Here is a 21147-nt window from a genome sequence, read left to right as displayed (position 1 = left end):
AGAGCGAGCCAACCTCCGAAACAACCAAGCAGCCACATTGAAAGAGAGAGATGTGCGTTGGGTGGATGCGCTAGCGAGACGTGGCGCGTTGACGCGAGAGGGGGTGGGTCAAGGGGGGGGGTACGTAGAGTGTGAGTGTGTCTTGCGTGCTCTCTCCCCCTCTCCCTGGCTCTCACTTCCGACGCAGGTGCTGTGACGTACGAGCTGAAGTGTTGTACACCCACAAAATGCATATTTGCTCGGTCCTTTATTGATCTACTCGAGTTCTGCAGTGTGTGCTGCTCCTCGCCGGGGAGGGCGTGCGCGTGTGCGTGTGTGTGCCAGAGAGAGAGAGAGGGAAGGGAAAGCGTCGTGGGAGGGCTGAGGGACACGCAGGACGAAGACAGCGGCCTGCGGTGGTGAAGGGGGAGAAGAGAGGGGCTGTGTGGGTAGGGCGATAGGGTGGTTGGGGCTGGAAGAGACGTACCAGCTATGCCCCCCCCCCCCCCCCCCCCCCGCGCTCTCTCCCACTCTCTTCTTGGCCACATCACAGCCCTCTTCCTCTGCACGATACGCGCGCCCCTCCTCTCGCTCTCATACACGCACGCACGCACACACGCGCAGGCCCGCAGACGTCCAGGAGGACATACACACACACACAAAAAGCTCAGCTCGTTCTGCTTTGAAGATGATCCACATGGTAAGAGGGAACGGGGGGGAGAGAGAGAGAGAGAGGAAAGACGCGCGTGCGTATGTGCGGGAATGACCAGCAGCGCGGCATGGCTGCCAGGAGGAGACACCCGAAACACACAGCAACGAGTGTTCTCTGCTTGCCGAGCGACTCCCCTTGTCCTTCTGGCTGCCGCCTCTCCTCTCACAGCTGCAACTGCGTCACTGCCGCCTATCCTTCCGCCTCCTCGTCGGTCTCTGTGCTCGCAGCACCAGCCCACTGCTGCACCCCATTCGGGTCGCGAAGTCGCGTCGCGTATCGACCAGGATTGGCGCGCAGGTGCGCTGCCAGGCTCTCCAGCGCACGCCGAGTGCAATCCGCCCCCTCTTCCTCGTAACGCTTCAGTCGAGCCGCCGAGGTGAGCAGACCGGCGTACCCCGTAGTGTTACTGTCCGAGGTGGCGGCCCACGAGGAGACTGCCAGCGGTCTCACGTACCCACGCGCTTGCCGAGCATCGAGCGGCACCTTTTCCAGTGGCTCGCTGCTTACAAGTATGCGACTCTTGCCGCTCTCTGCCGGGGATGTGAAGCATGACGCGATACGCGCGAGTGACCGCGACTGCCACAGTGTCCACAGGAGAGCAGCGACTGCTGTCGCCGGGGCGTTGCGCAGCACACACAGCCCCCATAGCGTTAAGAGCAGCGCCCGGACACACCAGAAGGTCGTAGCGCGCAGGACGGCGGGTGGGACGAGCCAGTTAAGCAGGATTCCGCTTCCAACGCAGATGAGCAGAAGAGCGCCACCGCCCAGAGCGAAGAGGGCGCTGAACGTGGAAGAGGAGGGGGCGTCGTTGGCGTCTCCACTGCCCTCGGTACCGTCCCACCCATGCCCGCCGCCAGCTGCGGACTCTGACAGGTACACCACTATGGAATGGATGTTCCTCACGACATCCAGCAGGCCGTCCATCACCGCCGTTGACCCACCCAACAGCAGCGCCATGGTAATCATAGCCAGATGGAATGAGGTGCCCTGCAGGCGGCGGATCACATACCAGAGAAGCAGGAGCAGCAGCAGCAGAATGCCGCTGAGGCCTGTCACAAGGTGGTGCACGAGCAGGTTCTGTGCGACGCGTCGCTCGAGCTGCCACACTACCCAGGCCACGAATAGCAGCTGCAGCCACACCGTGTCGAGGCTGCACATTTCCTCCAATAACACAGGGAGGTTATCAGCTGCTGCGAGTGACTGAGCTGCAATGCCGGCCCCCACCACCTCCGCGTCGAGCGAGGACGGTGGCAGGGCGGCAAGTGCGAGACACATCGGTGTGCTGGCCTGCAGCGACGCTTCCCACTGCAGAAAAAATCTCACCCGGTCTTCCTCCGCTTCCTCTATGAGCTGCGTGTGCGTGTGCAGTGTGCGGCTGCCAAGCATCTGCTGAAGCGCGATGGGGAGAAGCGACTCGCCAAAGCTCTGGTGCGGCCCTAACTCCTCCCGCACCCGAGCCACAAATCCCCGCGCTGCTGTGACAGCAGCCGACCTCGAGACCCCGTCATCGGCCGAAATCGACCCCTCCGCTGCATCGCCGGTGCGGCTCGTGCCCAAGAGTAAGCGGTCGGCAAGGTGGGCCACATTTCTCACCACGGACAGCATCCACAGGCGTGGCCTCAACAACGGCAGCGGGTCTGGGCGTGCGCGATGCGGCCGCCTTCTCGAGAATGCCGCCTCGCCGGCCGCTGCCGCAGCTTGCTGGGCTTCTCGCGCTCGTGCCATCGCATCCTCCTGGAGCAGCAGCGAGGCTGCGTGGACGGCGGGTAGCGAACACACAAACGACGTGGCTGCCGATTGCGGGGACGAATTGGAGGCGGGGGAGGACGGCGGCAGCGGCGTGCCCGGTACGAGCTGCACAACTGGCGGAAACGACACCACGCGCAGGAGCGACAGCGAGCCGTGGGTCAACATCGCCATGCGGGAGAGCATCAAGCGAGGGGGCAGCATAGCGCTCTCTCTCGAGCCACTGCTGTCACCCCCATCACCCGCTGGTGCTGGTGCTGCCGCTGGTGTGGCACCGCGCCACAGTCCTATGTGGATGCGCACCACCACCCGCCGGCGCATGAAAAGCTGCCCCCACGCCGTGACACTGCGCCAGGCGAATACGCGCAGATTCGCAATTACCTCCGTAGCGGCGCACTGGGCGTAATGGCCGAGTCCAGACATCTCCACGACATGTGCGGCAGCGCTGGTGATGAGCTGCACGGCGGCGCACGCTGAGTCCATAAGCGAAGCCGATGACGATGCGTCGCCTCTACTCTTGCCCGCGTAGGCGTTACTGCCGCGTGCTCCACTTCGGGCGGCGGCAGTGCTGCGGTACCCGCCTAAGGAGGTGGAGCCAGCCGCCATGCGTCCTTCGTGCGAGTAAAGAGCGTTGTAGTTGTGTATGCGCCTCGCTGTTGCAGCGTCGGCCCGCAGCAGCCCTTGCGCGCCACCGCCGGCATCGTTGGCGAGCCGCGCTCCATCAGCCGTGGTGGCGGCGGCAGCAGCGGTGCTGAGGTTCATGAAGTAGCTGGGAAATATGCTCTGCAGTGGGGCTTGGTGCGCCGGTGTGCGTGGGCCAATGTGCCAGGTAAAGATGCGCGTCGCCGCCTCTGCCGACGAGGCTCGCCGCAGGAGGTCATCTCTGCGGTCGCCGCTCAGTTGCTTGCTGATGCGCGGGAGCACGCAGTCGCCAGACAGCAGCAGCGAGGAGGACAAGGCCCGCTTGGCGTACAGCTCCTGGCACGTCGGCGGGCCGGTTGCGCGTGTTCTCCCTGCGGTGTGGTGCAGCAGCGCTGAGGCAGCTCCATTGCTCTGCGCGCGCATGCTCGACGCGCCGCTGTCACCGACGCTGCTGTCGGTGTTGTGCGCCGTCACAGTAATGTTGTCACTCGCGTGTCCATGGTCGATGCCTTCATCGCCCGCTGATGGCGAAGTGCGAGCTGCACGGCACGCCAGCAGGCAAAGAAGGATGCAGGCGAGAATCCACGACCTCGTTCTGACCGCCAAGGACCACCACAGCATGACAGATGATGGCGCAGATACACGGGTAGTTCGCTGCGCTCGAGGTACCATGTTGCCGCGACAAAGAAGTAGACGCAGGGGAGGGTGATGGTGGTGGTGGTGGCGGCGGCGCGGATGCTCATGGGCGGTAAGGAGTTTCAGTGCAGCAGCAACGGTCGAGCAAAGGTGCGCACAGGGGCATAGTAGACGCTGAGAGGGAGGAGAAGCGGGTCGCAGGGAGGGCGCAGACGTTTAAGGGGGAGGGGGGGGGTAAAGAAGCGACGAATAAGAGAGGCGCAAGCGGAGGCGCTCTGAAGTGGATGCGAGCGCGCCACTCGTATCGAGAAGTGTCCAGCGGTCTCGCCCGCTCTCTGTGCGCCTGAAAGTCCTCTTCTCGTCGAGGAGGGAGGGAGGGAGGGAGGGAGGGAGGGGGGTGGTCGATAGCGCTTCGCGCGCGTCTGCGTGCCTCTCGAGAGGGTGCACGATGCAGAGAACAAACTAAACCCGCTCCAACCAGGACTAAAGCCGTACAAACAGCGTCGCTGTGACTCTCCGTCTCCTCCCCCTCGCCACTGCTGCTGTGGTTACGGGAGGAGGGGAGGGAGGGAGGAGGGGTTGTGCGTGTGTGGATTGAGGAGTTCTGTTGGAGGTGGTAGGTAGGCAGGTGAGTGGAGTGGCAGGGCAGGGGGAGGGGCGGCGGCTGTGGGATTGCATGGCATTGTTGCTGTCGCTGCTCCGCAGCATACTGCGAGGGCGAAGAGGAGATGAGCCTAAGGCAACACGCGCATGCTCTCGTTCCTGTGCGTGCGTGTGTGACGCTCTCTTTTGCCTTGTTGGTGCGTGGATGCGTTTTCTCTTTTTCTTGAGCGGAGGGGTGCGCTGATGACAACGAGGCTGAGGTGAGCGACGAGAGGAGGCGAGATGGGTAATGGCGTGGGGCTCTTGAAGAAGGTGAACAAGAGAGAGAGAGAGTAGACGACATGGCGTGAAAGGCGCGGCGTGTACATCCTGTTGGCGGTGGTGAGGAGAAACAGGGTGTTCAGCTACAGCGTAATCAGCCACATCCACATCTCTGTAGAGTATAACAATCGTTCAGGAAAAGAAAAGCACCACCACCACCACAGCAGCGAGCACGAGCGGCGGCGGCGTGTGTGTGTGTGGCAGTCAATCACAAAAGGAGCAACAGTAACATGGGCTGAGCTACGGGCATCAAGCGATGCGCAGGCAGAGAGAGAGAGACCGACGTGCACTATCGACTCCCTCCCTCCCTCCCTCCCTCCGTCTCTCACACACACCTACGCACGCTCCCACAAATCTCTCGTCCTTGTCCGCTTCTCCCTTGTGCCGCTTTGGCTTCGGTTCGGTGAAGTTGGGCAAATGAAGCGAAACAGAGACGACTATGTGGGCTAGGGAGGACGTGGTGGGGTAGTGCGAGGGTGCCGCCGCACTCCCCCACCCCTTCCCCCCTTTTTCCGCCTCATCTTACACCAGCCCACGCTGCCCGGGGGGGGGGCAGGGCAGGGAGGGAGGGAGGGAGGGAGGAAGAGGGGGGGGCGGCTCAGCCATGCCTGCGGTGTGACGGTGTCTTCTGCCCCTGCCTCAGCGCCGCCGTCCGTCGCGGTGAGGCAGGCGTTTACGAGTTGCACCCAAAAGTAAAAATGATGCGCACCACCTCGGGCTTCGCCTCGGCATGTTGTGCAACGGACACGCGCAGACGTCGTTAGACGACCCCTTCCTGCTCGGCCACCGCGGCGGCAGCGGCGCAACAACGACGGTCATGCAGCACTGCACGCAGCGGGGCGGGTGAGTAACAACGTAGGCGAAGTCGCTCAGCGTTCCGGCGTGCACTAGCAGACAAGTTTTGCTTGAGCGCAATACGTAGCGGCGCAGACGTTGTCGCGCCATGGGTAAACCACGAGGTGGGTGCGGCTGCTGTCGTGGAGGCGGCCGGCGAAGGCGACGATGACACGCCAGTTTTCTCAGCTACACATCACTCGTCCTCTTAGTAGTAGTGGTAGGAGTCGCTGTCAAGGACAAGGCCTATCGCTTTATTTCAGTGGAGCTGGCGAAGACGTGGCGCCAGCGAACGTCGTTGTCGCCGCCGCTAAGGTAACGCCGCCTGGCGCTCCGGTGATAGTAGCGGCAGAACGAGCAGACATGAGCGGCACGCTCTGTTGAGCTTCTAAATGGTCCTTTTCGCCTTTCTCTCTCTCCTGTGTGTGTGTGTGTGTGTGGGTGGGTGTCTCAGCTTCACACGACAGTGCGTGGGTGTCGAGTCAGCAGCGCTTGATGCTGTCGTTGTGCTTTGAGGTTATTATATTTTTCATTTTGTGTGTGTGTGTGTGTGTGCGTGTAGGAAACGATGACGAAGTCGATCATAAATAGAGCGGGCAAACATGAATCTGCTGAGGTGTGTGCACGTGTGCGTTCTCTCTTCTTCGCCTTCCTCGTCTGTTCAAGCCCTCGCAGGTGTACTTCATACTGGCGATGAAAGGAGGTGGGTGAGATGCGAAGGCCGGCAGTGGGTAATGTCAAGGTAATCAGAGAGAGCGAGAGCCTTACACAAGCCTAAACACACACCCATGCCCATACATGTACATGCGCGGGTGGGTGGGGGCGACAAGAAGCGTGCCCCTCCCCTGTGTCGCCCCTTCCCCCCCCTGTCGCGTCAAGTCGCCATGGCGGTTGCTCCTCGCCCTCTTCCTACCCACTTCGTCACCGAAGTGCTCACCAACAGTCGGTGCTGCACAGCTGCAGCACACAGACGCCTATTTTCCTGTTCTGTTGCTTTTCTGTTGTCGTGCTTCACACAACGCAGTCCGCTCACCCCCCTCTCCTCCTTCGAGGGTGAGGGAGGCACTCAATACGGGGGCCTCCTGCAGTGCGTCGGCGCAGCCTACACAGGCACCACTCGCACCATTCAACATAACGCCCCATCAAGGAACCAAGGCATGTAGCCAACTTGTACCTCTACGCAATGCTGAGCACGCGCGCAGCACGCGACGAGCACTCTCCTTCGCCCAGCGAGGGAAACACAGGGGAGAGTGAGCGCGAGCAAGAGAGACGTCAGCGCAGCAGACCCATTCGTTGCGCTCATTCACAGCGCGACACAGGCAGGCAGCGTGAAGAGGAGAGGCTGCAGCTGGACAAAAGCAACAACGAAAAATTTGTAACACACCGGCCACCTTCTCGGTCGCTCGCAAACAGGCATACGATCGTTCGCTCTCGTCCACGTACGTGTCTAGGAGTTACAGAGGAGCGAGAGCGAGAGCGAGTGAGAGCGAGAGCGAGAGAGAGAGAGGAGTAGTAAGAGTGGTGTTAGAGGGACGGATGTGTCAGTCGTGTGAGAAGAGAAAGGGTTAGGGGCTCTGAGAGAGAAAGAGAGAGAGAGGAAAGAGATCGGTCTACACACGCCCATGCACACCCAAGAAGAAGGCTAGGGGTAAACATGAGCTTCAGGCAAGGGCAGCCAAACCTAGTCCAGCCACCCCCTAAACTTGCTCACCTACTCTGCGTGTGTGGGCTGAAAGGGGCGTAAACCCCAACAGGCACGGGAGGGCCACACGGAGGAGGAGGAGGGGGAGGGAGGGAGGAGAAGACAAAACACCGGAGTCACGTCGGAGGCGACGAAAAGTAAGTTTTAAGGGGGGAGTCAACAGTTGCCACACAGTCGAGCCCCCAACCACACAGACATCGATCAGCTTCGTTAAGACGCGCTACGCAGTCGCATGAGGGAGGGGGGGCCACGAGCTCGCGTTCGAAGGTGGCGAAACCGAAAGATCACCACCCTCCTCCCCTCCCCCCTCAACTACGCGTGCCTCATGCGACTTTCACCCTCGGTGTGAGGGGCGGATGCGTGGGTAGCCTTTTACTTGGCCCTCTTCATCGACCCAAGGTTGTGGTCAGAGGAAGAGATGGAGAAGACACGAGACACTTTGATACGCAGATGCGAACATCCCCTCCACCCACACCCGCACGCACCTACTCAGAGAGAGGCACATTCGCACAGCACGGTTAATGGTCTGTACCGCGCAAAGCACCCATAAGCCGTTCAGTAGGTAACGGCGGCTATGCTGTTTTGTCTTTCGCATCTCACTTTGACCTGTTGCATTATCGCACGCTGTGCGTCTGCGTCTGATGGAGAGGCCTGAGAACGCGCGTACAGGCGCGCGAGGGCGAGGAGGACGGGGGAGGGGATGCGCGTGGCGGAGTTAAGTAAAGACCGGCAAACATGCGCCGACGGAGAGGCAAGAAGAACACGAAACGAACAAACAAGAGAGGGCGACACACACACACACACGCACACACACGTGCGTGCGCATACAAGACAAATGACGGCGGGAGAAAGTTTCTATGATGGGTAAGAGGGGTAGGGGAGGGGCAAGTGAAAGTGGGCTGGTGTGGCATGGCGCCCGTGGCGTGTGAGGAAGTCGTGGCAACGGAGGGGTGGTGGTGGTCGTGGTGGTGGTGGGGAGAGAATAAACCGAAAGAGTGGGCGGCAACGACAACGATTGTCCTGAAACGATCGAAAGACACGCACACAGCCCTCCCCCTCTCCTCCTCCTCCTCCCCCCCCCCCCCACACACACAAGCCGAGGAAAACATGCGAGTCAATTTCTACGTACACGGGCACACACACACACACACACACACACACACACACGCCCAGGCGAGAAGGAGGTTGTTGAAGACATGAGCATCTACGTAGCCCAACGCCAGCACAGGCACAAACGCACAAGGGAGAAGAATGAAGTGGTTAGTTGAGGCAGAACACTGCGCACAGACAGAGAGAACGAGCGCAGACGAAGCACAGACACACCGTGATAGGAGCGGCACTGGCGATGCGAATACCCGCTGCTGCAATGTTCGCATCCTTCACACACACACACACGCGCCTAGAGATGATGCCGCTGGTTCTTGCGCAGTTTCCTCTCTTGTCTGTCGCTTTAGTGTGTCCATCTATGGTGTGGCAAGCGGCAGGCGTGCCTGCGCCTTACAAGCAGCTCTCCCACCTCGCGTGCGCAGGGAAGGGGAGAGAAGGAGCACGACGCCAAAAATGCAATCACGTGCACGCCCGCAAGTTATGACGGGCTTTACGCAGCGCGCTGCGACGCGTGTCGTGACAGGCGCGCGGCGACGGAGGCAGAGACGCGCCGGCGCTCGCCCTCGCGCATGCGCCACACGTGGTAGTGTACGCACCGCGCTATCGTGCGAGCTGCCCTGTGTGCTGTCATGACGGCACACAGCTGCGATGGAGGTGGCGCCAACGCCGCTCGCGTTGCTGTCCCTGTCGATGGCGAAGAAACCGCAGACGGAGTTCGAGCGTGATGCAGCTGCCGCCCCTGTGGCTGCTGTAGTGCACCTCCGTTACCGCGCGATGGAAGCCCTTCACGCATAAGAGACGAGGTAGCCCACCATGAGAGCGTCGCCGCCGCGACCGCGCTGGGGTTGCTGGCGCCTTCGGTCTCTGCCGTTGGCACCTGCGGCGCCGGTGCAGCATCAACGAGAGCACGACGAATGCGTCCACTCTCGTTTTCGCGGTCGCGGTAGTGCAGGAGAAGCTCCAGCCACTCCGCCGCTTCCTCTTCCTCCCCCTCAACGGCGACGGTATCCTGACTCACCGAGTAATCGCGCGTCTCTTCCGGGCGGCTCGCATCCCGCGCGTGCGATGGCGAGATCGCCACCACCGTTGCCTGCGCCACGGTGTCAAAAGGCGCTGTGGCGTACGCGGGAGACGGCGAGACCGAAGACCAAATCGTTGCTGCTGCTGGACCCGCCGCTGCTGCTGTGGCGGCCACCTGTGCCAAGGCAAACCGCGCAACATGCTTCACAGCCTCCATCTCGAGGTCGTCGCGGGCCTGGCGCGGGTCCCACAGCATCGGGGAACGCCATCCCTCTCCCGTGCTGGCGGCGCAGCAGGTGGCACTGGGAGGGGTGGTCAGGAGTTTGGCGCCCTCCCACCTAACCGCGTCGTGGCGCAGGGACCGAAGAGGGGTCAGGGTGGCGCAGCGGTGGAGGATACCGCCGCTGCCAACGTGAGGAGGCTGCGAAGCGGCGTGTGCGCCATGTCTGTCGTATGGTGCCGAGTTTTGTGGCTGATATGTGCGAAGCGCCGCTGTCCGCGCCGGCGTCGCTGTCCCCGGTGCCCTCTGCTGCGCGTCGCCAACACGGAGCTGCTGCGGACTGCAGTACTCAGACGACGGCGCTGAAGAGGAGGAGGAGACGAAGTGCGACAGGGTCACTGGCGAGTCCATGGTCGCGGTGGCTTGCGCAGCTGCAAGCATAAACGCATTGCCCTCCGCCGTGGCAGCGTTGGTCATCGGCACCGCAGTGGTCTCGCACTCGTCGGCGCTGTCGACGGCGTAGAGAAAATCTGCATTGCGCCGATAGCGCAAGTGCGCGGAGGAGGAGGCGCGCAGAAGTGCTGCGCCGTCATCATCATTGTCATGGTCCGCGATTGCGCCGCCGCGGCGAGTGACCACATCAACGCCGCTGCCCGCGCGAAGGTTTCTGGCGGCTGCAGTCGCAGAAGCGAGGTCGAAGGCGATCGATGACGGCATTGTGCGCGCGTTGTTGTGCAGTAGTGGTGCTCCGATAGATGTGGAGGCAATGAGTGCGTCTCGGGCCGCCGCCGGGGTCGCCCTCGCAATCACGATTGTGGGTGTCACCAACGGTTGGTGGTAGCTCCGGCCGGCCACCGAAGCAGCGGCGCCGGGAGCCGTCGACAACGGCGTGTCGGCAGCCAGATCGGCCTCGCGCGGCGTGCTGCACTGCCCATAAGTGGTGTACGGCCCCTCAGAAGCGAGAGAGGGGACTGACAGAGAGTGGGCATGGTGGTAGTAGTGAACGCGATGCAGATCGAGCTGCAGCTGCCGGGGCGTACGTGGCGCACGCGCAGGGGTGGAGATGGGTGAAAGAGCCATGTCGAGGCCGTCGGATAGGCCGACACTGCTGCTACGCATTGCGACCGATGCGGGTGTAGTACGAGCGTGGTACAGCTGCGGGTAGTGCTGATGGTGACACCACATATTCGCCGCCGCGAGGCTCGGTGAGCGCCAGTCACCGCCGAGAGCCGACATAGAGGGGTCGCACGATGTCCCGGCGGCGGTGGTGGTGGTCATTGCTGGTGTCCTGTATGTTGGGCTCTTCGCCAGGTGACACCTTGTCGGGGAGGCAGGAGCCTTTGCCAACGCCGACTCGCCGTGGATGCCCATGCTGCTACCCTCGACGTGTGCGCCGTCCGCGACGCCTTCAAGACACCTCTCACAGCCGCCACAGTGACTGTTGAATGAGTGGCACGCAACCTGGTCATGGTACGGGTGGTCGGCCGTACCACGTTGCATCGGCTGCCCTGATGTCGGTGGCTGCTGCTGCTGCTGCGGAGGTACAACGCCCCGCCATACACCGTCCACCAACTTGAGCTTTTGGAGGAGCTGCGGCTGTGGCTGCGCTGTTTTGAGCTGATACACCTGCGAGGTGAGCGATGACGACCTGTAAGTACCACCCACCACCACCGCTGCTGCTGCTGCTGCTGGTCCACTCTCACCGGCACCGGAAAGGTTGAGGTTGCACACGTCATACGATGGCACTACCATTGCCGGGATGCGCTGATTCACTGGCGTGGACGGGAGCGTCTCCTCTTCTTGGTCTTTGCTCAGCACCATTGCAGAGGGGTGCGGCTGCACGTTGCTGCGACCGCGTGTGCTTCGTCGATGATGGATGCGAGACCCACGACGGGCAGTAGCCTCCGCTGCGCCATGCTCTTCCAAGGCGGCGATCGACAGCGGAGGAGCACGACCCACGGCAGGGCGAGCGCTCGAGTCGACATAATGGGCACGCTGCTGCTGCTGCTGCTGTCGCGGCGCATTTGCGCGTGTGCGCCGCAGGGATGAGTGGTCCGACGAGAGCGTCAGTATGCGCAGCGGCGGCGGTGCCGGCAGAGAGGAGCGATATCGCCTGTGATACGGCTGCTGATGCTGGAGCGGTGATCGAGGCGGCGAGGGCATTTCCGATGACCACAAGAGTGGCGATACCGACTCGCCGGCAGACGCGACCCCACTGAAATCCGAGTAGGGTGGAGGAGCGGGTACGCTAGCGCGAGGTAGGCGCTGGTACTGGTGGCGGTGGCCATGCTGATGGCGTCCGCCACCGTGCTGTCGCGGCGCACTCGGCGGCGACATCAGCGAAGGCGATGGCCGCTGCTGCGGTGACAAGGAAAAGGCCAAGTCCGTTCCACGCTGCTGCTGCTGCTGCTGCTGCTGCCGCTGCCAGGAGGCTGCGGTGGGTGTTTGCATCGTTGCGTGTACAGAACGACCCAGTAGACGGCGCCCCCCCCCCCCTCCCTCCCTCCTCCCCTCTACAAGACAAGCGGCAACAACAACGACAACGACAATATGATGAAATGCTGAGCTGAGCGAACAAAACGAAGGTAAACTGGGAAACTACAGCGACAGCCGCAAGCAAAGCCACAAGGAGAGAGAGGCACGCGGTAAGGATAAAGAAAGCTCACGAGGAGGGGGAGGAGGAGGAGTGCCCACGGGTGCACCCCGCTGAGACGCAGGCAGGACAGCGTAGCGACAGAGAAGGGGAAAAGAAAGCAAGCAAAAGCCAGCTGCTCAAAGAAGAGAACACAAACGAGTAGCAAGTAAAAGTACAGGCACCAACACACCCACACCCACCCACCCATACACACACACACACACACGGACAGAAAATAAGGAATCGAGATCGCGTCTCTTCCTTCCCTCCTCCTTCCCCTGCACCTCTGACGTACGTCTTCTGGAGAAGAGTGCTTCGATGCGACGAGGCACGAAAGGTGCTAAAGCTGGAGGAGGACGCTTCGAGTTGAACGAAGTAGCCGTTTCAAGGGAGGGGGGTCCGTAGTGCTGAGCGTGTGAGAGCCAGGATTCGCCAACACGCGCACATGCACGAGAGCAAATACAAGCACGACTCAGCCACACGCGACAGCGCCAAGAACCACGATCAGCAACAGCAACTACTAGCCTAGCAACAACGAAGCAGCAAGAACGAAAGAGAGCAAAGAATATATGGGGAGGGAGTTTTCCACGTTGTTTAACTGTATCCTTTCGGTAGTTCTAGTCGTAGTAGGAATACGATGATGGTGGTGGTGAGAGTGTGGAGATAGGGATGCACGCGCGCGCGCGAGGTACGCCGGCGCAGAGGAAACTGCACACAAAGGCGCGAGAGAAGGAAGGAGGACAACAGAGCGGCCACCGCGCCGCACAGCAAACTCGCGGAGGGGAGGAGGAAGACGATGCAGGTGAGGCGCTGCTTCACCGATTGATTCCCCCGGAGTACACACTTACCGACGCCGAAGACGACAATCACCACCACCTCTATGCGTTCGGTCCTTGAGCTAATGCGGTATGCCACGCTTGCGGTCAGTCCAAAAAAACACACACACACACACTTGCTACTGCTCTTCTTGTTTGACCCTTTGGCGATCACACCCGCTGTACACGCACGCGCGCGTCTACAGCGGGTACACGGCGAATATGTCTCTCTCACTCTCTCTCTCTCTCTCGCTCGCTCGCTCACTCCCTTCCCCGCTATGCCGGAGTGTAATCGTCTACGTTGAGGTGTCGGGCGCTTCGTGGCGTTTCCGGCAGTTTTCTTCCGCCCACGTCGTTCAGCTTCTTGCGTTGCGCGCGCCTCTGCTCAAAAGCCGACGCGGGGACGGGGATGGGGATACGGCTGCCTCTCTGTAAAGGACAACTTCTCTTTCGGCTCCCAGTCGTGCGGCGGTGGTGTTGCCGTTGTTTTTCCCCTCCCGCTTTTCTGCTACCTTTTGCCTCGCCTTTGGAGTTGGCTATTGTGCGTGTGCGTTCCACCCTAATGAGGGAGAGAGAGGGGGGGGAGGAGAGATGGGCAGTCGTAAAGACCACAACCACACAGAAAAATGACGGCGGCGAACGGCGACAGCGAAAAAAGCGGCTGACACGAGCAGGAGGAAATACAAAGAGAGGAGGGAGGAGGAGGGGGAGGAGGCGAGAGGGGGAGGGGAGGGGAGGGGAGGGGAGGGAGACGGAAAACAAAGGAATATGTAGAGTGGGTGAGAGGAATGGATAGATGGGAATGGGGGGGGGGGGAGGGGAGAAGGAGCAACTACGACGATGGTAATTGTTGCCCGCGTGGCGTGCGTGCGTGTGTATCAGAGGGCTGATGGTGGGTGGTGTCGCTCCGGAGGGAAGACCTCACGTGCGCGCGTGCGTCTTCAATCGTGTTGGTGGGTGCTCGGGGTGTGTGGGGGAGGTGCAGTGGCAGCCACGCAGCCTCGACAGAAGCGCAACAACGGGACAGGAGAAGAGAGAGGTACACCCACACTCACTCACACACACGCCCCTCCTCCTTTCCTTTCTGCGCTGATATGAACTCTATAGAGGGAAAAAAAGTCAACAAACGTGAAAGAGATGGAAACAGAGCGATGGAGAGAAGAGACGGGGGCGATGAAACAAGAAGAATGTGCGGGCGTGTGTTGAGGGGGGAGGAGAGAGAGAGAGAGGCACTCACCTACGCAGGACGAAACGCACGCCCCACCCCTCCGACAGAGGATTCTTTGGCGTTCTACTATAACGTGTGTGTGTGTGTGTTACAGCTGCGTCGGAGCAGGGGAAATGAGCTGCGTTGGCGACGACGAAGTCGGGCAGACACCAACACTGCCGCTGCCGCTGCCTAAAACACAAAACAATCAATCAAAGTAACTGAATATTCCCTGCTGGGCTGTAGAATGTCTGACAGAGGGCGAGTGAAAAAGGGGGGAGGGGAATTCGAGATTGTCAACCCATCACACCTGACCACTGTGCGTGTGTGTGTGTGTGCGAGTGAGCGGAGACGTACGAGTGAAGAAGAGAGAAGGGACAGAGACGCAGAGTTTGTGTGTGTGTGTGGGTGTGTGAAGCATTCAAGAGAGAGAAAGAGGGGGTGAAAGGAGGGGCATCGATCGGACGACACCCACACCCACAGCAGCTGATGGGCTCGGAGCTAGTGCGCCTCTTGTGTATACCCTAATCTACCATGGCAATGCTGGCCGTTGTTTTCGGCTTCCCTTTGCCACTTCTCCCCCACCTCCCCGCGTATGCCTCAGAGTGTAGGCTCCCCTCTTTGTGTGCCCGTGCTTGTCCATCGTTGCGCAGAGCTCAGTGCTCGATTTTATGCCCAACTTTCCCTCTCTCGCATGCACCCCTCCCCCCTCCTCCTCCCCACCCAAAAGGGGAGTGGGATGATGAGAATGCACAGGCAACAAGACATATCAAGAAAAAAAAACTGAGAGGGAACGGACTCACCAATCGAATTGATACCGGCGCTGATCTCAGTGGATGCATCGGTGGAAGTTGATTGGCCCTTCCCATCGCGGGCATGCAGATGCAGACCTCATACGTACTACCGTGCAACCGCGGAGAGACAAGCAAGCCTTGCGCACGCACGCGCAGGGTGTCCCTACACGTCCATCACAATGACTTCCACATTCATAATGCACAAACTTCTGTGCTCTCCGTAGCGGTCGCCCTGGCCATCGGTGCACACCCCGGACTCCGCGCACGGCGGGGACAGCCAGGTGCTCAGAGGCGGCGACGAGAAGGTGGCGCACGAACTTGTCGCGCCGTGGCAGAGGGTGTCGTCAAGGTAAATGCTGCTTCCACCCTCGCCACCGCCGATCACGATGGATGTGGTGCGGCAGTTGATAAACTGCTTGTTGCGGTGACTGGCACGGTGGACACGGAGCTGCGGCCCTGTCTCTGTATGCGCAGCGCCGGGCGCAGCCTCTTTCACCCCGACTGTGCCAGGCACGAGCAGCTGAAAGACAAAACAGTCTTGATTGCCGTAGTACCGCCGCGACTCAGTCCGTAACGAGTCGGAGAGAAACGCGCCAATAAAGAGCCTGTTGGGCCGGTGGCCGCGGGGGCTGGCGTTGGTTGTTGGCTGCGGTGGCGCCGGCTGCGTTATGGGAGGGGACGGTGGCGTGCTGGTGGGTGCGTTGGAGTGGGCCCACGCCTCTCGCACGCCGGCGTCGTCCTCGGCAAACTGTAGCGTTATCGACGACGGTAACTCCAGCACCAGCAGCATCGGCTTCGAGTCTAACAGCGTGGGCACGGCGGGATTCGCGACGTAGCCAGAGAGGCCGTGGCGCTCCGCCTCACGGCGGCAGTTGGCGAAGAGGGTGCCCAGGCTGATGCCGTGCAGCCGTGTGCTGTAAATAACGCGCCACGGGCTGTACTGCTGTAGCAACGGAAGCTCGTTGTGTAGCAGCCGGCGACACGCACGCGACAGTACCGACACGCCAGGCCCACCTGCAGCGCTACCTACGCGGCCATCATCGTCATTGTTGTCGTCCTCGTCGTCACACGCCTCTTCCCGCTGCTGCAGGAGCTCCACAAGCTGCCGCGTGCTTTCCTGCGTCTCCACCGACGTCGTCGTGAAGGCCGAGAAGTCGAGTGAGACTTCGGGTGTGTAGGCTGGCGGGATATCCCACTTCACATCGAGCCGCATCTCAGAGCCGTGCGTGCTTCCGTGCATCGCTTCCGTGGACGCCCCTGGCAAAGTGGCGGGGGTGAAGTGCTCCCCTGGCGCCTGAAGAGATTGCCGCAGCGCCTCGTCCGCAGACATCGACAAGGGGCGTGTGAGCTGCAGGGCGGAGAGTACGGTGCTGGTCAGCGAGGATGATGACAGCGGGAGCACAGACGGCGGGGGTACCCCATCGAACCCCACCGCATCCGCCACTATTGCGTTCGTCTCACCCCGCTCCTGCATGGGGAATGCGTGCCGAGACCGAACCTCTGCAAAAAGTAGAAATGGGTCCGACTGCACCGCGGACACACCACGCGCTGCCCTCAGTGGCTTCGCTTCCTCTGGTACCGCCGCAGCGCCCACCGCTCCTGTTGCCCTTGACAGGGGCGAGGGCAGTGCCGTGGTCGGCGAGCTAAGGGTGTAGCCGCCTCGCTGCGCATCTGCCAGCGCGTTTGAGTAGTAGCGCTGCGTCTCGCCCTCGCGTCGTGTGCGCCACTGCAGCCACCACTCATCGCCGAAACGGCCTCGCATCGCTGCCTGTACAAGGTGCAGTGCCTTGTTCAGCTCCTTCGCTACCAGGGTCACGTGACTCGCCTTGACAGGCTCCAGCGCGTGCAGCTGTGGGTACCGATAGAGCAGTGCGAGCAGACGCAGACTGACAGCCTCGCTGCGGCATCGACTCTGGAGTTGGGCAGCTGGCGTGTGCAGCACCGTCGCTGGCGCAGCTGATGTCGGTAGTCGTTGTTGCTGTTGCTCTTGGCTCGGGGGCACTGCGGAGGAGAGGCAGAGGGTGCTGCTGTCTCTGGCGCTGAGCTCTGGCCCTACCGTGGCGGCAGGCTCGCTGATGATGCTGGCAAGTCCTATCAGTTCGTTTTCTTCAGCCAAGAGCGACACCGCAGTAGACGATGAGGAGGGCAACATCAGCTCCGACGCTTCCACACCTCTCGTCTTGAGCTCATACACCCGACCTCGACCAGGGCGGCGCTGACGGGAGAGAGACACTGACGTTGTCGCGGACGCGCCGCGTTGTGCGTCCCCGCCGACTTTGCTGAGGTAGGCGTCGCTGGTGCTACTGGCGTCTGCCAAGCTGGTGCTGTTGCTTGTGAGCGTCGCTGATGATCCAGCGGACCACGGCGTCGCCACCCTCAGTGCCACTCTCTCTTTGTTGCTGCCGTCCCCGCCAGCCGCATTGGTCATGCTGAAGGATGACCGCACGTCTTGGTAGTGATGACTACCACCGTCGTGGTAGTCATCACTACTGCGCGACTCTGGGGCTACGCTGGCGTGAATGAGGTTGCCCCAGCTCGCCACCCGCTTCTTCACGAAGCCAAAGAGCTCACCAGTGAGGCTTTGTGAGAAGGTTCTGACGTTCGCAGGGGTCGATGGCGCTGAAGCGTGTGGATGCGGCGGTGCTGCCCTCAGCGGCGCTGCCGATGCGGCAGCCGGCGGCATTGTCCATGCGCGTCGGCGCTCCTTCTCCTCCTCTGTGGCGCGTCGTGTGCGGTTCGGATAACTCAAGACGGACGCGGCGGCCGCTGCCGCTGCCGCTGCTGCCGAAGAGGATGGTGCTGAGCCGCCCATCCCACCCGCATGATGGCGCTCTGCAGCGGCGTAGCTGCTATGTCCCATCACGCCATGATACACCTTGCTAAAGCGGTACAGGGTGGAGTAGTTGAGCGTGCTGCTCAGCACGTTGCTCACGAGAGCGTAGGGCAGCTCAGGTGCCAACAGATGTGTCTCGGCGGCGTTGCTGCCGCCGTCGCATGGGGGAGGGATGCCGTACGCTTCAAGTGCGTAGAGGGTGTGGCAGCGGCCGTTCGTAAAGGTGCAGACAATTTCATCGCATGCGTGGCGGATGGCGCGGTCGGTGTGCCGCCGCTGCTGCTGCTGCTGATGTGGAAGGGAGTGGGCCGCATCGTACGCACCACCGCTACGTCCGCCCGTCGGGAGCGACGACGGCACAGTGGCGACGCCAGAAGCAATGGGGTGCAATACACACTCCTCCAACAAGAGCTGCTGCGCTCGCTTTGTGAGGAAGAGTTCGATGAGCAGGTTTGCAATGATGAGAAGTTCGGACAATCCACCGGCACTAGTAGGGGCAGTAGTAGTGGCGGTGGAGCTTGTTGTTGTCGCTGCGCCTCGGGTCGCTGCTGCAAGGGTCCTGGATGGTGAACTGTTCTCATCCTTCTCACCGGCCGCCGCCTCCGCTTCTGCTATCACTTCCGCGGCTAGCTGTTGCCTCCGCTGCTGGTCGTGCTTACACTGCTGTGTCGCAAGAGCACCGCTCAGTGCGTACAGGACGTAGAAAACGTCTTCGGCCGTCTCGCAGGCAATCATGAGCCTACAGAGGTCGCGCAACGCGCTGGCGCGACGCGCGAGGCGGCGGACAAAGCTGGCGAGAACAGTCGTACGGGTCTCTGGGTTCGCGGCTGCTGCTGCAGCGTCTCCCACATCGCTCTTCTCCGTGCTCGACTGCGTGGCAGCTGCAGCCGCATCATTGCTGGCCGCCGCATCATCGTCCTCGTTGCCGCTCTCGAGCTGCGCAGGGCTGTCGAAGCACGCAGCCAAGCTGGTCATGGGCAGCGGCCCGTTGGCCTGAGCAAGGGCGGAGAGTAGGATCCCCGATTGCGATTGTGGTGCAGCTGGGCTAAAGGTGACACAATCCTGCTGCGCGCCCCGTGAGTCGACAGTCGTGCCGGTGCCTCCGGATTGGCTTTCCCTGGCTGCCGATGGCAGCGATGGCGGGCGCGAGGATGGCGGCTCGTCTGCCGCGCAGCTCTCTGCCAACACCGCCGGCCAGCTTAGCGCACACGCACGGTCGTCGCTGTTCACGTCCTCCTCGAGGGGCTCGCTGAAGGCAAAGGGTGGTGACGGCGATGGCGCCGCGGCCCGCGTATGGTGACCACTGCGGCCGAATTCGCTGTAGAGACTCCACAGCCGTCGCACGTCTATGGCAGAGAGCCAGTGGTGCGCGTCCTCGATGAAGCCCTCGTTCCATAGCGCACACGCGACGTTCCAGAGAAGAGTCGAGAACAGAAGTGAGAGTGGCGCGGAGAAGGGGGCAGCTGTCACCGACGATGACGTGGCGTCGCCGCTGTTGTTGGGGCGGGCAGTCAACGTGTCAATTCTTTCGCCAGAGAAGGTCGGTGATGATGCGGCCGTTTTGAGTGAGCTCGTTAGTGGAACTTTGCAGATCTTCTCCAGTGTTGCGATCGGCAGTGCATCCGGGTGCACCTTGGCGAGCAGGCAGGCGAGCCACCGTGCGGTTGCCGTGTCGTAGCCTGGCGTCGAGTCGTCTGCAGGAGGGCTGATCGACGACACAGGAGATGCGCTGCTGGCGCTGTTCCACGACACGGGCATCGTCGCTGCCCGCTGCTGATGTTGTTCACGCTGCAATTTCTGCTCAAAGTACGACCGCTCCGCGTCGTAGTCATCTTCGTCCAAGCCAGGCGGCAGAAGCATCCCAACGTTTGCCAGCGGATCCACCAGCTGCTGCTGCTGCTGCTGTGCTTCCCCAGCGGAGAGGTCAGCTGTGAGAGGGTAGTCCTGCTGAGCGGTGGTTGCGGTGCTGTCGCCGCCTCTGTTGTTTCTGCCGTTGTCGTCGTCGTCGACGTCGACGCGCGGCGCCGCTGTATTTGCCGCCTTGCGAGCTTCGTAGCCCATGGCGAGTGCCAACAGCGCGAGCTCCTCCAGCAGGAAACACTTGCGATGGATGACTTTGATGGCGAGGGCGTAGTTATTCGCGGCGATGGTCGCCTTGCCGGCTGCTGCCGACGCGACAGCATTCCGGAGAGAGAGCTGCAGAAGTCGTGTGTCGGTCAGCGCGCTGGCCGCGGGGGGCGGGGATGCTGTGGACGGGCGCTCCATTGCTCACGTTCTCGCACCGCGCCGGTGAAGGCTCCTGTCTTTCTCTGTTTCCCCTTCCCCCCTCCCCTTTGCCAGCGCTGCGAGAGCGAATGGAGATGCGCACAGATGTGTGGCGGGCGGGGGGGGCGTGTGGGGGTGCTGTGCTGCAGAGGAGGCTCGGTTGTGTTGTGATTACTTTTTCGGTTCGCCGCGCCGACAACTTCCTCATTCGCCACGGGAGGGGAGGGGAGGGGTGGGGGGATGCGCCGGTGCTGAGAGTGGCCCAGGCTCAGCAACGACGCAGAGCAAAGCGTCGTCTGCGTGTGAGACACGGATGATTCGGGAAGGTACGGCGACAGGGCAAACAAGCAAACCAGAGAGAGAGAGAGCGCCTCAGTGAAGAGGAGGAAAATAACTGAGCATTCAGGTCAGTACGCTTCGCTGTCACTGCTGCTCGTGTGTGTGCGCGCTAGTCCTTCTCGTGAAAGGAGGTGGGTGAGGAATGATGGTGCTGGTGAGGATGGGTGAGATCTGAGAGAGGGGGAGAGTAGAGCAGGCAAAGTCAAAAGACTCGGAGACACGTACACCCGCACAGATGTGTACGTGAGTGAGCGTTCAACTTCACCACTGAAGCTCCAACAGTGTGTCTCAGCAGTGGGTCAGGTTGGGGTGAAGGCAGTGTGAGCGGCGCGCGAGAGGAGGGGCGGGGAGGCAGGGGGAAGAGCACAGAAGAGAAGACGGCAGAGTGTCAACAGACTCAGATGTTGGCGACACACTCCAGCTCCTTTGCCAGCCTCTCTCTTGCGCTCAGTTCTTCATCACGTGTACCACGGCTCTCCTGCTCATCACACTACTACCACTCTCTGCTCCGTTCCGCAGAACGCACAATGCATGCGCGATACATACATGTGAGCTCGCCACGGTGCTGGGGAGAGGGAGGTATCCGTCGAGTTTAGAACAGCCTTGAGCATCTCTCGGTTTGTCTGGCGGGCCCTACCTCGCCCCAGCACCTGACCGCGTCGCTTTTTTCCTTTTTTTTTTCGCGCTTTTACCTTCGGGGGTCCGCAGAGGAAAGAGCAAATCACGTGAAATCAAAG

At 61.5% G+C, this 21147-nt stretch overlaps 3 protein-coding genes across 3 annotated transcripts; all 3 read right to left on the bottom strand.

Annotated features, from left to right (window-relative positions):
• Positions 1-880: 880 nt before the first annotated feature.
• Positions 881-3751, bottom strand: LPMP_030420 (hypothetical protein; the record flags this gene model as incomplete). The annotated part of the gene is made up of 1 exon (XM_010702683.1): positions 881-3751. The coding sequence occupies one exon, from the start codon at positions 3749-3751 to the stop codon at positions 881-883; it is 2871 nt and encodes a 956-aa protein (XP_010700985.1).
• Positions 3752-8772: 5021 nt separating this feature from the next.
• Positions 8773-11973, bottom strand: LPMP_030410 (hypothetical protein; the record flags this gene model as incomplete). The annotated part of the gene is made up of 1 exon (XM_010702682.1): positions 8773-11973. The coding sequence occupies one exon, from the start codon at positions 11971-11973 to the stop codon at positions 8773-8775; it is 3201 nt and encodes a 1066-aa protein (XP_010700984.1).
• Positions 11974-15136: 3163 nt separating this feature from the next.
• Positions 15137-20071, bottom strand: LPMP_030400 (TLD domain protein, conserved; the record flags this gene model as incomplete). Its single annotated transcript, XM_010702681.1, has 1 exon — positions 15137-20071. One exon carries the CDS (start codon positions 20069-20071, stop codon positions 15137-15139), a length of 4935 nt encoding a protein of 1644 aa, XP_010700983.1.
• Between the last annotated feature and the right edge of the window lie 1076 nt (positions 20072-21147).

This window comes from Leishmania panamensis, assembly GCF_000755165.1.
Source record: "Leishmania panamensis strain MHOM/PA/94/PSC-1 chromosome 3 sequence".
Classification (NCBI taxonomy): domain Eukaryota; phylum Euglenozoa; class Kinetoplastea; order Trypanosomatida; family Trypanosomatidae; genus Leishmania; species Leishmania panamensis.
The sequence above is the reverse complement of the archived record's forward strand: the minus strand, read 5'-3'. Positions and strand labels throughout refer to the sequence as shown.